The 13,768-nt window shown below is 38.6% G+C and overlaps 1 protein-coding gene across 1 annotated transcript; it reads right to left on the bottom strand.

Annotated features, from left to right (window-relative positions):
- Nucleotides 1–3,950: 3,950 nt before the first annotated feature.
- On the bottom strand, nucleotides 3,951–12,415 carry LOC104080394 (HEAT repeat-containing protein 5B-like). The gene is made up of 4 exons (XM_009582771.1): nucleotides 12,167–12,415; nucleotides 9,455–9,606; nucleotides 6,247–6,460; nucleotides 3,951–4,655 (listed from the first exon to the last, which is right to left on the bottom strand). Exons 1-4 carry the CDS (start codon nucleotides 12,384–12,386, stop codon nucleotides 4,351–4,353), a joined length of 891 nt encoding a protein of 296 aa, XP_009581066.1. The 5' UTR covers nucleotides 12,387–12,415; the 3' UTR covers nucleotides 3,951–4,350.
- Between the last annotated feature and the right edge of the window lie 1,353 nt (nucleotides 12,416–13,768).

Genomic DNA, 13,768 nt, shown 5'->3' with positions numbered 1-13,768 from the left:
CTCTCTCGCGGCGTTCTGGGAAATGTAGTTCCGCGGGGAGGGGGAGGGCGCAGGGCACAGCCGCGGCAGGAGGGCAGGGCAGCTCTCAGCAGCAGCGGGAGCACAGATCAATCGTGATCTCCACCTCAGAGCAGGATTTAACTGGTTCGACACACTCGCAGCCCAGCCGGGGAACATAAAAAGGGCAGGCGTCTCGCAGTTCCACAAACCTCGGTCGAGCCCTGCCGTCTCACCCCCAGCTTTTCTGTTTTGGCCCTGTTCTGAGCAGTGCTCAGCCTCAAAGCACCAAATCCTATAAATGATGGGATGGGATGAAACGGAGGGCAAAACAGCATTTTTCAGGAATTTACCAAGGAAAGGGAAAACAAGATACTCTGAGACCAGCGGCAAGGCCTTGGGCTGAGGGCGCAAGCTGCCAGCAGCGTTGCTCTCTCCTACTCCCAAAGACACATAAAGACAAAAAGTTAGGCTTGCTTTCCACACTACAAACGTACCAACACCAGAGGCTTGCTGAAGACAAACACACCATTACCAACACTACCCTGACAGCAGGGCTAAGTGCTAGCAGCTTCCCATTGCCTCCACTCGACCCCAGGCGTGTGTGAAAGATGGCGGGTGCCCACCCAGGCTGCTGCAGTAGGGTCGCTGCGGGTGCCGGGAAGGGGCCCCGCCGCCCCTCACCATGCCCTGGGTGCACCACGAGCGCCCCGCTGCTCACTCAAGCAGGGCTTCCTGTTTCCTCCTGCCTGTTCCGAAACTGTACTTGCCCGCTTCGTAACCCTGCCCTCGCAGATTAGAGCTGTGGCTGGTGGACGACCTCTTCGTGCTTTTGAAGAGGGAAAGACAACTAAGGAAGCCGATAGAGTGTGTCACAGAGCAGAGGGGAACCGGAGCGAAAGCACAGAAGAGGGAGCACGCTCTGGGGGACCTCGGCAGGGAACCGGGGTAGAACAACAAGGCTCACCCAGAAAGGAAGGAAACGGCAGAGAGAGAGGAAAGACGTGAAGGGGAAACGAAGCAAACGAGCTTCATGAAAAAGCACATTAAAAAGGCCATTGACAAAGAAGATGAAAAGGAAGGTCACAAAGAACAATAAGTACTACGGACATTTCAAGTTATTCTGTTTTTTTTTTTAATCAAATGAAATTTGATGCTAAGTATTATGTAAAACCACATGGTTATACCTTTGGTATCAGGAGCAAGCAAAGAAGCAAACGAGGCCTAGAAACTGGGGAAGGATGTATACAAATGAAAGTTGAGCATGTTGTATACAGTCACACAGTATACAAAGAAAAACCTCTCCCTTCTCTATCCGTCTACATCTGTCTAGTGCCGTTTTCCCTTCTGCTAACTTTTTTCTACTTTTCTACAGACTTCTTAGTTATGCTTGATTGCTATACTTCCCTCCCCCACCCAGCTTTCTGGGTTTTCAGACATCTTGTAAACTAGAGTCTAACCAAACCATGAAAGTGCTGAGATAAAAATTAAGGTTAAAAAACCCTATTTATAGACAAAAAGTTTCCAACAAACATCAAAGTCATTAATTACTAAACTACCTGGGGGGAGGTAATCTAAAACAGGTTATAAAGTTATTTTCTTAGTTTTACTTGCAAAATTTTTGTGTTCAATTTTGAGTTTCCTTAATACTTTCTCTCAAATGTTAAACAGGTTCAGAACTACTTCTGAGCAACATAGCCTTGTAATGCTGGAAACACTTATTAGAAAGTGATATATTTTAATCAATTTAATTCCCACTACACATACAAAGACGAAAAAAGTAGTGAAATTACTTTCTTCCTCATGTACGGCATATTGTTTTTACTTCTGCGTGTATCTTTACTCCTGTAGGACAATGGAACAAGACTTGGAAGTTAACATCTTTATGAAAAAAACATTTGAAAGATTAGAGTATGCACCACTTGTTGTGTCCTCACTTTAGAACTAAAATATTCACTGTGAAATAAAAGCTCTTCTGATTTTATGTTAAATATTTTGCACACACCAAATACAATAGGGGAATAGACCATTGTCTTGTCCTCCGTTTTGCATAGGTACTCAAAGGGTTATACAAGGTCTTATGGGAAAAGAGACTAGGCAAGTGACTGCAAAAATAATGATCTGCAAATATTTCAACCAACTATTAATCATATTCAATTCTATTTACTATCCCTTTGTTATATTTGGGTTGAAGTAGATGCTTCCGAAATATGCAGGTTTTACAGAGTATCCAGAAAAACATCAGAGATAAACTCAACAGGCCTAGTCGAGGCTTCTAGTTATGTGACTTCTCTCTATAAAGCCAAATGTATATAACGATCCCTATAGAAGCCCATCGATTCAACAGCAGTGTCAAAAAATTCATGTAAATCAGTGTTGCATACACAAGAAAATACACGGTTCTGCACTTCTGCCAATAGGACAGGCGAGGTCTGGCAGCAGACAGACATTGGGAGTCGCTGGCTCTGCACTGTAAGGTTAGCACAGCACTTGAGCTCTAAGCTCCAAAATCTGCAGATCAGACTCACTCAGATGTGAGGGGAGCCACACGCTTTTCAAAAAAGAAAACCCTGGTAGAGGAAGGAAAAACTGGAGGAGCCTGGCTCTCATTTGTGTTCTGCTCCCTTAGTCAGTACGGGTGCAAAGCACTCAAGTAATTTGGCCCTGCAAACTTTATCAAGGACTACAGATAAGATATATCCACTGAGACTAAAATCTTGTAGCAATGCTACATCAACTGACTTCTAGTAGTCTAAACATGTTCCATCAAACCCTTCATAAGTCAAATCTGTAGTCATACAATGAAAATTTGGTTTAGCTGTGATGATCTAATAGATATACAAAAATGTTGAGTGATACTAGTTTACAATCCTTTAATCCTTTCTGAAGCATCACACATCAACAATTTCATGAGAAATGCATAAATATAGGTAGAAAATATAGGAAGTGGAGGTCGTGTCAAGATACAGCAACTGTTTTAATGAATATTTTTCTACCTGCCTGATTTCATTAAAAGGCAATGTAAACAGGAAGGTGCAATTTAGAGGAATATGGTTTAGAGGAACTGCAGATGACTAGAAGTGTAGAGTGGGGTTTATCCAGTCTGACCAAGTCAACATAATTTTGAGTTTTGCAAGGAGAATCCTTTTTCATTCCTGGAAATCTTGTCAAAGCGAAATATTTGCTCAGTATTTGTCCAGGATTTCTAAACATCTCTCAGCACAGCAGGAGCTCTGGCCATTATGTCTGTAGATCAGATACGCACACTGTGAAACCTCAGACCACCATGACAGGATCAAAATGTCCAGTCTTACAGATCTGACCTTGATCTACTGAACAGGTGTCACATCAAAATGTTCGGACGTGTTGGAGTTACTGAAGATTAAAAAAATGGTACAGTACATGTAGAGTATGTCTCATGCTTCCTGGACATGTTTGACTCTCTGATGTGCTATACATAGCACTCTCACACATACTCACAATTAACTCCTAGGTTAAATACCTAGGAGTCTGGACGAAGAGCAGAGCACTGAATCATCATATTCAACCAGTGTCTGGCAGAATAGGAAGACTGCTAACACACAGCACCTACAAGGGCCAAGATCTACACCTACAAAAATGCAGACAGCAGGCAGTTCTCTTTGTGAACTCAAATTCCAATGCATTCTTTAAAATTTATCTTAGAAGAGATAGGGCATTAGACTCTTTGCATCCTTTATTAATTTTCAAGCATGGAAACAAATCTGAAAAATTTACACCACATAAATAAGGACAACTCATTAAGATAGCATGCTTGATCGTTCACCTTGAGAAAGGCTGAAAATTTTCAATTCTGTTTTTTTCATGCAAGCTGAAATGATCTACAAGGTCTGACAAGCCCCTTCCCTACTTTGTTTTTAAAAGAAAAAGTGCATACTTCTACACTTGAAGTTCCCCATGGTACATGGTAAGTACTGCATAACACTTTCCCCTCTTCCCTCCATCCCCACTGTGTTAGTGTGTTGGCACAATGGTAGGATAACAATCACCAGATTTCAAAAACCACTCAAAGGTTTGGGGTAGCTTTTAAAAAATAAATAAAACTGTTTAGTCAGATACAGATTTTTTTTTTTTGGTGGATAATTTATAACACAAATTCATAAATATGATCACATTCAACTTCCTAAAAATCTATACAAATACAAGTAACACCACTTCCCTTGTAATGCATGGATTTCAAGTAATTACACAAAGCTCTTATTAGACAGCCTTTCACATACAAATTACACAAAATTACAGACATATATGCAGTAACACATCAGGGATAATGTAATGCTTCTGACTACTTAATGGTCCAAAAATAATAAAAGTAATTCAAAAAAAGCTAGTTTTCAGTTTAATTGTTGGGGTGGAATGTACTGTGGGTGGTGGTTGCCTAGCAGCTGCTTTTGCTTTGCTGGCCTGACTTGCTCGGACTGCAGTTTCTAGACGTGTTTTTAATTCAGGAGCAGCTCCCATTACTGTCTTGAAAGCATGTGGGTAAAGTGGACCAATGTGCATTAGATTCTGAAGTGCAAATTCGTGAAGATCTTTAGATGCTGTAGATGCAGAAGCAAAGGCATTTTCATTCAGTAAATAGGAAATCAGAGTGGGAACGAGAAGGGCAAGCAACTGGACTCCTAAAAGTGAAAGAAAAAAAAAAGTAATAACCGTTTCAGAGAAGAAAACAAAAGAAAATTAATTTTATCAGTTACCAGACTGATAAGGGTAATTTTGTTTTCAGAATTGACAATAAACACTGTAATTAAAAAATGATCAAATAAAAAACAACTGAAATGTAGATGATTTCCTGTCCTTTGGTCACTCAAATCTGTCTTACCAGGATTGTGTTTCAGACTTCTATTATTGTTCATCACAGTTATTTTGCTCGACACTTCTTTAAAGATGTCTTTGTACCATCTGATTGCAGATCATTGACAAGAGATCATAAGATGTAGAGTGCCTATCATATTAAAGGATTTCAAAACACTTTTCAAGGAGACAGAAACCAATTGAATCTGGATATCAGCCTCCCCAGTGAGCATAACAGAACTGCTATTAGTATGCAAGTGTTCACGAAAAAGTCAGGGACAGTTATCTGCTATATTACTCCATTCTGGAAGATTCCAATCCAAAAACTAGCACCACAGCTATACTTGGGCTAGCACAACCTAATGAGGCCACAACCCAAAATGGCACAGGGATCAAAAGGGTTTATCTTTACAAAAAAAAAGCAGCTGAACTTAAGCAATAGGGCTAATTTTTGTATCTAGCAAGGATACAAGTATGCCTTTGAAATGTGTAACATGTTAATTGCAAATTTTAAGCTCAAAGAATTTAAACATTAATGGTAACTCATTTATCTAAAATTTTGTAGGTTATCAGAGTATTAATGATTTTCCCCTAAAGGTTTTCACTAAATTCATACTCATAGGGAGACTGTCTCCAGCCAGCATTCACAAAAATCAGATGTTTTGTGTCCTCACTCTTCTCATTTTATGTTTCAAACAACTGTGCCAGAAGCAGAATGGGGCTCAAGAAAACATACATTTAGCGTTTTATCATCAATGAAGAGAAATACCAACAGGGAGTATGTTGTGGGGAGAAAAAAAAAACAAACACAAAACACCAAACCCACACAAAAACAGTAATATTTTAACCAGGAACTTTATCAGCATTTAAAGCCAAATGTCTGCAGAGTAAGTCTTTAGAAAATGCATTTCAGTTAGAGAATAACTGAACTTAAAGATAAACTATAAATACTGTATTCTATCTACTGAAGCAAACAGGAGGCTCCATCTACAATCAAGATATTCTGACCAGTACAATTCAATTTCTTGGGCTTTTTAGATAAACTTCGTTGAGCTCGTAGAAGCAACCTGGTAAAAGCAATGAGTCTGCTAAAATAAATATAAGTTAACAGTGGGAAAAAGTATATTTAAACAGTATGAACCACTCATTTCCAAACAGAAGAAAACATCACTCACTACTGCAGTTCATGTTTAAAATTTCTTTTCCTGCAATCACCAGAAATGCAAGGCTACAGCATTTCCTACTCTACGTACTATATAAGTCCATGTATACAAAAGTTCTAGTACTGGAGTTACAAAAGCATGTTGCACCGACATGGTCTATTTGTGACTATGCCATCAAGTTCCTAACTGCAAGATTTCTAATGTTCAATATTCTATTTTAGTATTACACATTTCTCTAGAAAAACTAAATACTTACTATTCTGTTCCTCACCAAGGGCAACCAACGTTTCAAGAACTTTAATTCCTTCCTGGACTGCTAATAGCTCCAGGTTGTTGTTCGGGCGGCTCCTTTCCACAGCTTTCAACTTCTCAACCATGATAGGGGCCAATGAATGAATATATGGAGTTGACAGGGCACGATTGGTGTGTTGGAACACAGAAAGCAGAAGCTGGTAACACTTGGCTTGAACCTAATCAAATCAAGATAAATACATTGTCCTGAAAGTTATTTGTTAACTCGGGGAATTGTAATAAACTCTGTTATCTACGTGTGTGAGATCCATGTGATAGAAAAAAAAAAAAAAAGATGACTAAAGGGGAAGGAAACATACTGAGTAAGAGGAAAGCAGCAATACAGCCCATCTGCTAAAATAATATTAGCCCAGTTTTCAGTAAAAGGAAGGCTAGTTAGAAAGAACATGCAGGTACTTAACAGCAGTAACAATATGAACTCAGAGAAAATAAAGGAATAGTTAATGTCATACAAGTCAGTCACACAGGTCCACAGAGAACTACATCTTTAAGTCTCAGAACTACCAGCACTAATAGTAGATGTATCTGGAAAATCATGAAATGCTATTCCAACCTCAGAAGGGTAAAACAGCCCATAAAAATGACTCAGATCAAAATGATCTTATTGCTCTAACATAAACCAAGGCTGTAGTCAAAAGTGGCAGGCCTGTCCATCCGTCCTTCTCATTCTCCATCTTGTGCTGGTAGTAGCACAGGAGTATACGTGTAGCCATACAGTGAGCTGGATCACAGAACCCTCTCCTTGTCTTCCTTCTATTTTCTTTTTCCCTCCTCCCTCTTTTCTCTGGAAAGCAGGGATTATTAAAGTCAATGTTTGGGAAAATGAGTCACTGATGATCTTGTTTAGATGAACTTATGAACGCATTTTATTTGGGCATACAAAGATCCTCCTCCAAAATCCCACACAAATAACCCAGAACTTTTGAAAAGGTAAAGCGCCACAACAAATACGAGGATAAAACATTGCACATGCTTTCAATCTGCACTCAAGTCCGAACAGGATGAGTTATTGAGCCCATGCTGAACAGAAACATTCTAGAAGAAATATTATTGAACACAATGATCCGCGAGGAGATCTGGGGATGACTTGAAACATAGATGTTTAAAATTATTGAATAAAAATGATAGATAATAAAAACTAATAGTAAGAAAATGCAAGTTATGCAGCTCAGGTCACTGTTAACTCACTAGTATACTGCTGCAAGTTTCCTATACAATTCAATTTTTAAGTCCTGAAGTAACAACACATCTTCTAATACCATTTGTATCCTTTTAACAGAGCTCCATGGAAGAACATCTTCTCCTAATGCCGTACTCAGCATCATCTTTAACCTGTTTCAACAAATTATTCCTCTGTCTCTCCATACCATTCCAAATAATTCCCTTCCCTTTCTGTCTACATTCTTTAAATTTTACTCCTTATTAGCTGTTAAGGTTATTAGCCTTTGAAATAAGGAGTAAAAGTCTCTTTTCTTACATGCATGCGTAATTCAAATAAGAGTTTTACAACTGCATCTGACAGCCAAATTTTATGCAAGCTTCTTTTATTCCATCTATATAATATAAAACTTTTGACTATTCTGCATTCACAGAAGTCTACAAAAACTCCTGCGAGGTAAAATCAGGGCTTCTTCAAAGCGTGTAAGGAACACTCTCATGTAAAACTTACCCATTAGCATTGAGAGACAAGGGTCTCTCATCTGAGTTCCCTTGTTGGGGCAAAATGAAACTGAGCTCACCAGCTCTCTGGTTATTACTATACATGATATCTCACCTTTCAGACTTCTGCAGGTGGTAATAGTTTCACAAATACTCCTGTATTTCTTATGAGGCACCGGTATTTCTTTAGAAGAGTTTTTTCCATAATTGGTCCAATGCTTTTAGTACAATCAGTATAATGCTTTTATTACAAACAAGTGTCTAGTTACTGACCCCAACAATGAGTGTTTTATATTTAAAAAACTACAACGAACACACGTCAAGTATTACAGAGTGTATGTTCTGCACATCAGCGAGGACAGTGAACACAATCTGGCTGCTGTCAAAGCATGCTCTGTGAATTACAAAAATAGTGGTAAGTTCCAGCTCACTTACAGCTTTCCAGCAGGGCAGTGGGCAGAGAGGTACTTCTCTCCCTGTTCATGTGTTTATACAGAGCTGAGAGAGAGTATGACATAAAAGTTTCTCCTCAATACAACTGACATTTCCATTCACACACTAAAATTTTAAGTAGCTTTCCATCCAAAGTCAGGCTTCAGAACCAACTGAATTTTATGTCCACACTGGAAAACACCAGCCCTGCTGCAGACAAGAATTACCAGTCTAAACAGGATTTTAAATGCCTTGCTGTGACCCTAACACATCAGCATTTTTTGCATGTTTTTCTTCTCAGGAATCTCTGCAGTGCTCACTTTTGGAAACACTATAGATTTTTCTCTTTAGCTCCCACCTGCAGATTTGTATACCCACTCAAACAAACTGATATATACATGGCTGGAACAGGTAAGCTTAACTATACAGCGCATTAGCCCGCTTGAACAAAGTCAGTCTACAACTTTTTAGTTTCCCTCTTCAGTCAGAAAATAATTTAGAAGATAATCCATAAAGACAAACCAAAGGGCAAAAGTGAAATCAGGAGACAGATGGTTCACAATCTGTAGATGTTCTGACGGTGACCACAAAATTACATTTTTGCACTCAAACTGAGTTTTGTATGAACATGTAAAATAAGCACAGGTTTTGCACAAACAAATATAAAATTCATCAGAAATGTGGGATGTAATTTCATCTACTGAAAAAGCGGTTTAGTTTGTATTATAAAAGATCAGCATTAATGTAGAAATGTCACCACTCTCTGGTAACCAACCTTTTCATTTGCTAAAATTTCACATAACAAATATTTTTTTCTTTTTAAAAAGCTGCAAGAACCTGGCACAAGGCCATGAACACACATTATCTAGAAGCACTTAGTTTGGATTGTTTTGTTCACTAAAGAGTTTCTGTAATGCACTGTTGAAAATTCTAGTGATTTTGACAAGCAGTATCTGTCTCTGAAGTGAAGGCATCACAAAGCATTCCGGAAATATGGTAAATGTATCACAATTAGTTTTTCTCAGCTATACATCATTCACATTCCTATAACATGATCTTACCCAAGGATCACAGGAATTTAATGCACTTTTAAATCTGTTCATACATCCATTTTGTAAAGACTGCACTCCAATTATTTCAGTGCTTGCTGACCAAAGGAAGAGAGCAATAGCTGTAAGTATGCTTACTTCATCAAGAATAGGCTTAGAGGCTTCTGAAAACAAAAACAAACAACACTGTGAGCTTACTCCAAAAAGGGTTTAGAATTTATTTAGTAAAATCCAGTGAACACAGATAAACTCACGAAGAGGAAATACGTGTAACTTGACATTATTTGCAACTGCATGCAAATACGCATCTACTTATTACAGAATCACTTTATCATTATTGACTGTGACTAACTAAAAGCTGAGCAACTCTATTCTAATAGTTGTTTTAATAAAGTAAGTCAAACTTGCTGAAACTTAAATATCTACCAACAAACATCACCCACACTTTCTCTGACCAAGTCGTATTTTTTGTTTTCAATGTGTAAACAAGAGAGAAAAAATGTATTTTTTAGATCCTTTCCCCACTAAAAATATATACTTCGCTTTTTTTTTTTTTAAAATCTCTTCAGCTGATACAGCAGAGTAAGAAACTGATATCCAGCATGGCAACAACTTTTACTTAACATGAGGTTTCACATAACAGACTAGCTGATCTGACAGCTACCTGTCACCAATAAGAACAGTCCTACTTTAACCTTTCCTGCTTTTCAAATAGTCTGTATTTGCCATTGTCATCCCTTTTTTCCTTGCACAAGCTTGGTCTTCACGGATCTTATTAATGAATTTACATCAACAGGAAAAAAAATTGTATTTATATGTAATTATTATAATATAAAGTACTATTCTGCTGGTTTAGTTGGCCAGATTGGTTCTGCTCTCCCTTGAAAGGCACAAAGAAACAGCAGATACATAGTCAGCAAAAAGAAAAACAGCATGACTGCCCTTTACAGATGTCAGCTAGTCACTCAATTGACTTAGCCATGATGTGAAACCTCACTTCAAAAAACTACTCCAAGCATTTTAAGTGACAATTTTTATTTTTTTAAATTTTAAATTTGTTTAAATTTTATTGAATTATGAGACTTGAAATCGTATGCAGTAGACCTTGCTTAGATTCTTGTGTGTGTGATGTGTCCCACTCCACAGAAGATTGGAAAGGAAAAGGAAAACATACTCTTGCAAGGAACTGAGAAAGACTTCTGAAGTCTGCAAAAAAGCCCAAACCCAATAATGTTTCTGGAAAGAGGGACTGGGAAATCTTTACAGTAACAAAAGGCTGGAAGACAAGAGCTGATGTGACAAATCAAATTAGAAGTTTGACTTGGTTAACACAAATCTACTGATCCTTCCTCTTCAGACATTTTCAGGATCATTTGCAATTACCTACTTGCTCCCTATCTCTCACATGAGTAACTCCATTCAAGCCTCTCTTCAGTCTCTATAAATGGCTCCTTGGGATGTAAAGGGATGTTTTTTGGCTGAACTACCCTTATGCAAATGACAAATCTTTGTGTCTCTCTTTTGCTAACTACACAGCTGAGACTGTACATCTTTTTTGCTTTTTGAAGGGCAAGGCAAAGTACAAAGACTTTGAAGGGCAAGGCAAAGTGAACCAAGAGAAGTAGTTTGCAGTTCTCTAAAGAGACACAGTAAACATCCTGCTGGTGGGTAACAGATTTTTTTGGCAGGGGTAGGATTTTTTTCTCACCACTGAAAGGTTGTAACGGTATTGTGAATATCCTACTCCAGTATGAACCTTGCCACAATGATCCCTTGCTGTCTTCACACTCATTCACTTTAACATTCACTGTCATTAAGACTATATGAATCGTGTCAGCAAACACTTAAAAGATACACTGATTGCCGTTTTTCTTGAAGTTTCAAGGTGTCGAGTCCATGTACAGTACTGAACAATTACAGTTTCAGTGAAGAGACCAGTTCCTCTACAAACACTGTTTTGGCAACTAAAATCTCCTTTCCTTTAAGCTAGCAGGTATTCTGTGGAAAGAAGAAAGGAACAGTGGAAACGATAGTTTGCTGAGGCCTTGCCAACACATCTAGAGTTGCCAGTAGTCACAGAAATTGAGGCATAGTCCAGGAAGTAAAGTGAATTCAGCTTGGAACTCCTTTAGATTTTACTTGTGAGACATTCAGCAGGTGTCAGAAAGACTGATCGATATCAGAAGGTAGATTTCCAAGTTCCAGAAACAAGTCACTAGCTGAAGCTATGAAGACTGGTAAGGTCAGCCTGAGGAAAATCTAAAGCATGAAATAATCATGTCTTAACGGGATTCAAAATGGAAGAGGAAAGTCTGAACTAGTACAGAAAAATACCCTATGGAAAGGACCTGCGGGGGCGGGGGCTGCAACATGAGTTGCAAAAGGCAAAATTTCTAACAGGAGGTTATGATCAATATTGTCAAAGAAAACAGACCAATAAGGACAAAGCTGGGATGGGAACTCCTGAGATGTAACTGTATTTTCTTAAAGCCAATGCTGTGCTTGTCTTCAACACAACCTATTAAGTAACTCTAATCAGTTATGCTGTGTGCACTCAGGTCTTTCTCCCATTTCAATTTTACAAGCAATTCACCACCACTTTTAATCCCCAACCCTCAGACATGAAGCCTATTAAATTACAGGCAGATACAATACTTGCCTTTTCATTACAGCAAAACCTAGTTCTCTTTAATTTTAACTCTCCTGCACTGGGAAACCACTTACCAGGTTGAGAGTATTCCAAGATAGATGCCAGAGTGCTGCGGATAAGTCCTGTCCATTGTTTCTGAGTTTCATCAGTCTTGACTGTTGGAAGAGTAACAATAGTTTTTATCCCTTGAAGGGCTGCACTGACTGGAGGTGGGACCTGATTATCTGCCGATTTTACTGCTGTTTCTTTCAATACTCTTGTAATCAGAAATAGGATAGTGGGTAAGATTGTCATACATCCTTTAAAAAAAAAGAAAAAAAGACAAAATAGAATTTCTGAAATTAATTCCAACAAGCGTCATAGATAACCTCTTTAGCTTTCCCAATACAGATATATATGGCTAGGAGACAAAGGAGACACCAAGATAAACTGCAATTCAGGTAACAAGTGATATGTGCCATTCAATATTTTATCACCAAATTCATTCATCAGTACTACTGAAGTGTATCATAACACAAGTCATACAAGCCAACACTTAAAATGTTGCTGTCAATTCAGGAATGATGATTCAGCTATTAAAGTTTTGCCCTACATGGCATGTGATACATAGTATGTATCGTATTGAACACATCCGGATTGTTAAATATCTTAAGACAGGATCTGCATATCGCTAGGGTTCTATAAAATAAACAACAACAATAAGAGGTCTGGAAACAGGTATCCAAACCAAGTTATGGTACTTTCCAAAGAAGCTGTTGTGTGGTATGAGACCCAGAAGCAAAGTAAGGAAGTTATCTGGGTCTCACATCCTGGGACAAAGCTGTAGCCATCTGGCTGCTCTACAAAGGAGACAAAACGATCCCCCTCCTACTGCATTGCTTTTCTGAAGAAATCAACACCTATCTGTATGTTTTGTGGAGCCAGTCCTGCAGACGCAAGTTAGGCATACTCAAGAAATATTGATCAAGTAACACATAACCTGACTTTAGACACATGGGAACTTTATTAGAAAAAGATTCAATAACACATGTAGACTTTAAGCCTCTGTAGGACTGAAAGAAGGATGCTATTGGGTTTAGGCATGTAATATTAATCTACAGCTCACTTCAGACAGTCAAGTCGCCTTCCATATCTTTTCTATGCCTCATTTTCCCACATCTGTGGAAACACAAATCCCGTCATTTTCCTACTTCTGGGATTCTGTGAGGATAAATACACAAAGTAGAATAATTATGACTGGAAGGGACTGCTGGAGGTCATCTAGTCCAACCCCTTTTTTCAAAGCAGCAGTTCCTCTAGATCAGATTGCCCAGGATCTCGTCCAATGGAGACTGCAAGATGCTCATGTTTTAAAGAAAGAAGAAGAAATATTAAAAACTCATTCAATCACAGAAAGTGATGAATTCTCTTTGTTCGCAGTTTCCCTTACATCCAAAGGCTCAATTAACACAAATGTTTGTGTATGTACTATCCCTGCCCCCCCACCAGCTATTAGCTGGCTACATCTTCTGGATGAGAAAAAAAGAAAAAACAACGCTAGCAGACTCTGTAGACTAACAATAGTTTCTGAGCTACTTTCATTGGTCACTTGCCAAATGCTGGGAATCGTGCCTTCACTCCAGTCAACACAGAAGTAGTACCGTTACTCCTTTTGCCCACCCCTCCCTCCCCTACCC

Source organism: Fulmarus glacialis, unplaced genomic scaffold, assembly GCF_000690835.1.
Source record: "Fulmarus glacialis isolate BGI_N327 unplaced genomic scaffold, ASM69083v1 scaffold11048, whole genome shotgun sequence".
NCBI classification, from domain to species: Eukaryota; Metazoa; Chordata; class Aves; order Procellariiformes; family Procellariidae; genus Fulmarus; species Fulmarus glacialis.
This window is presented reverse-complemented; position numbering and strand designations above follow the sequence as displayed.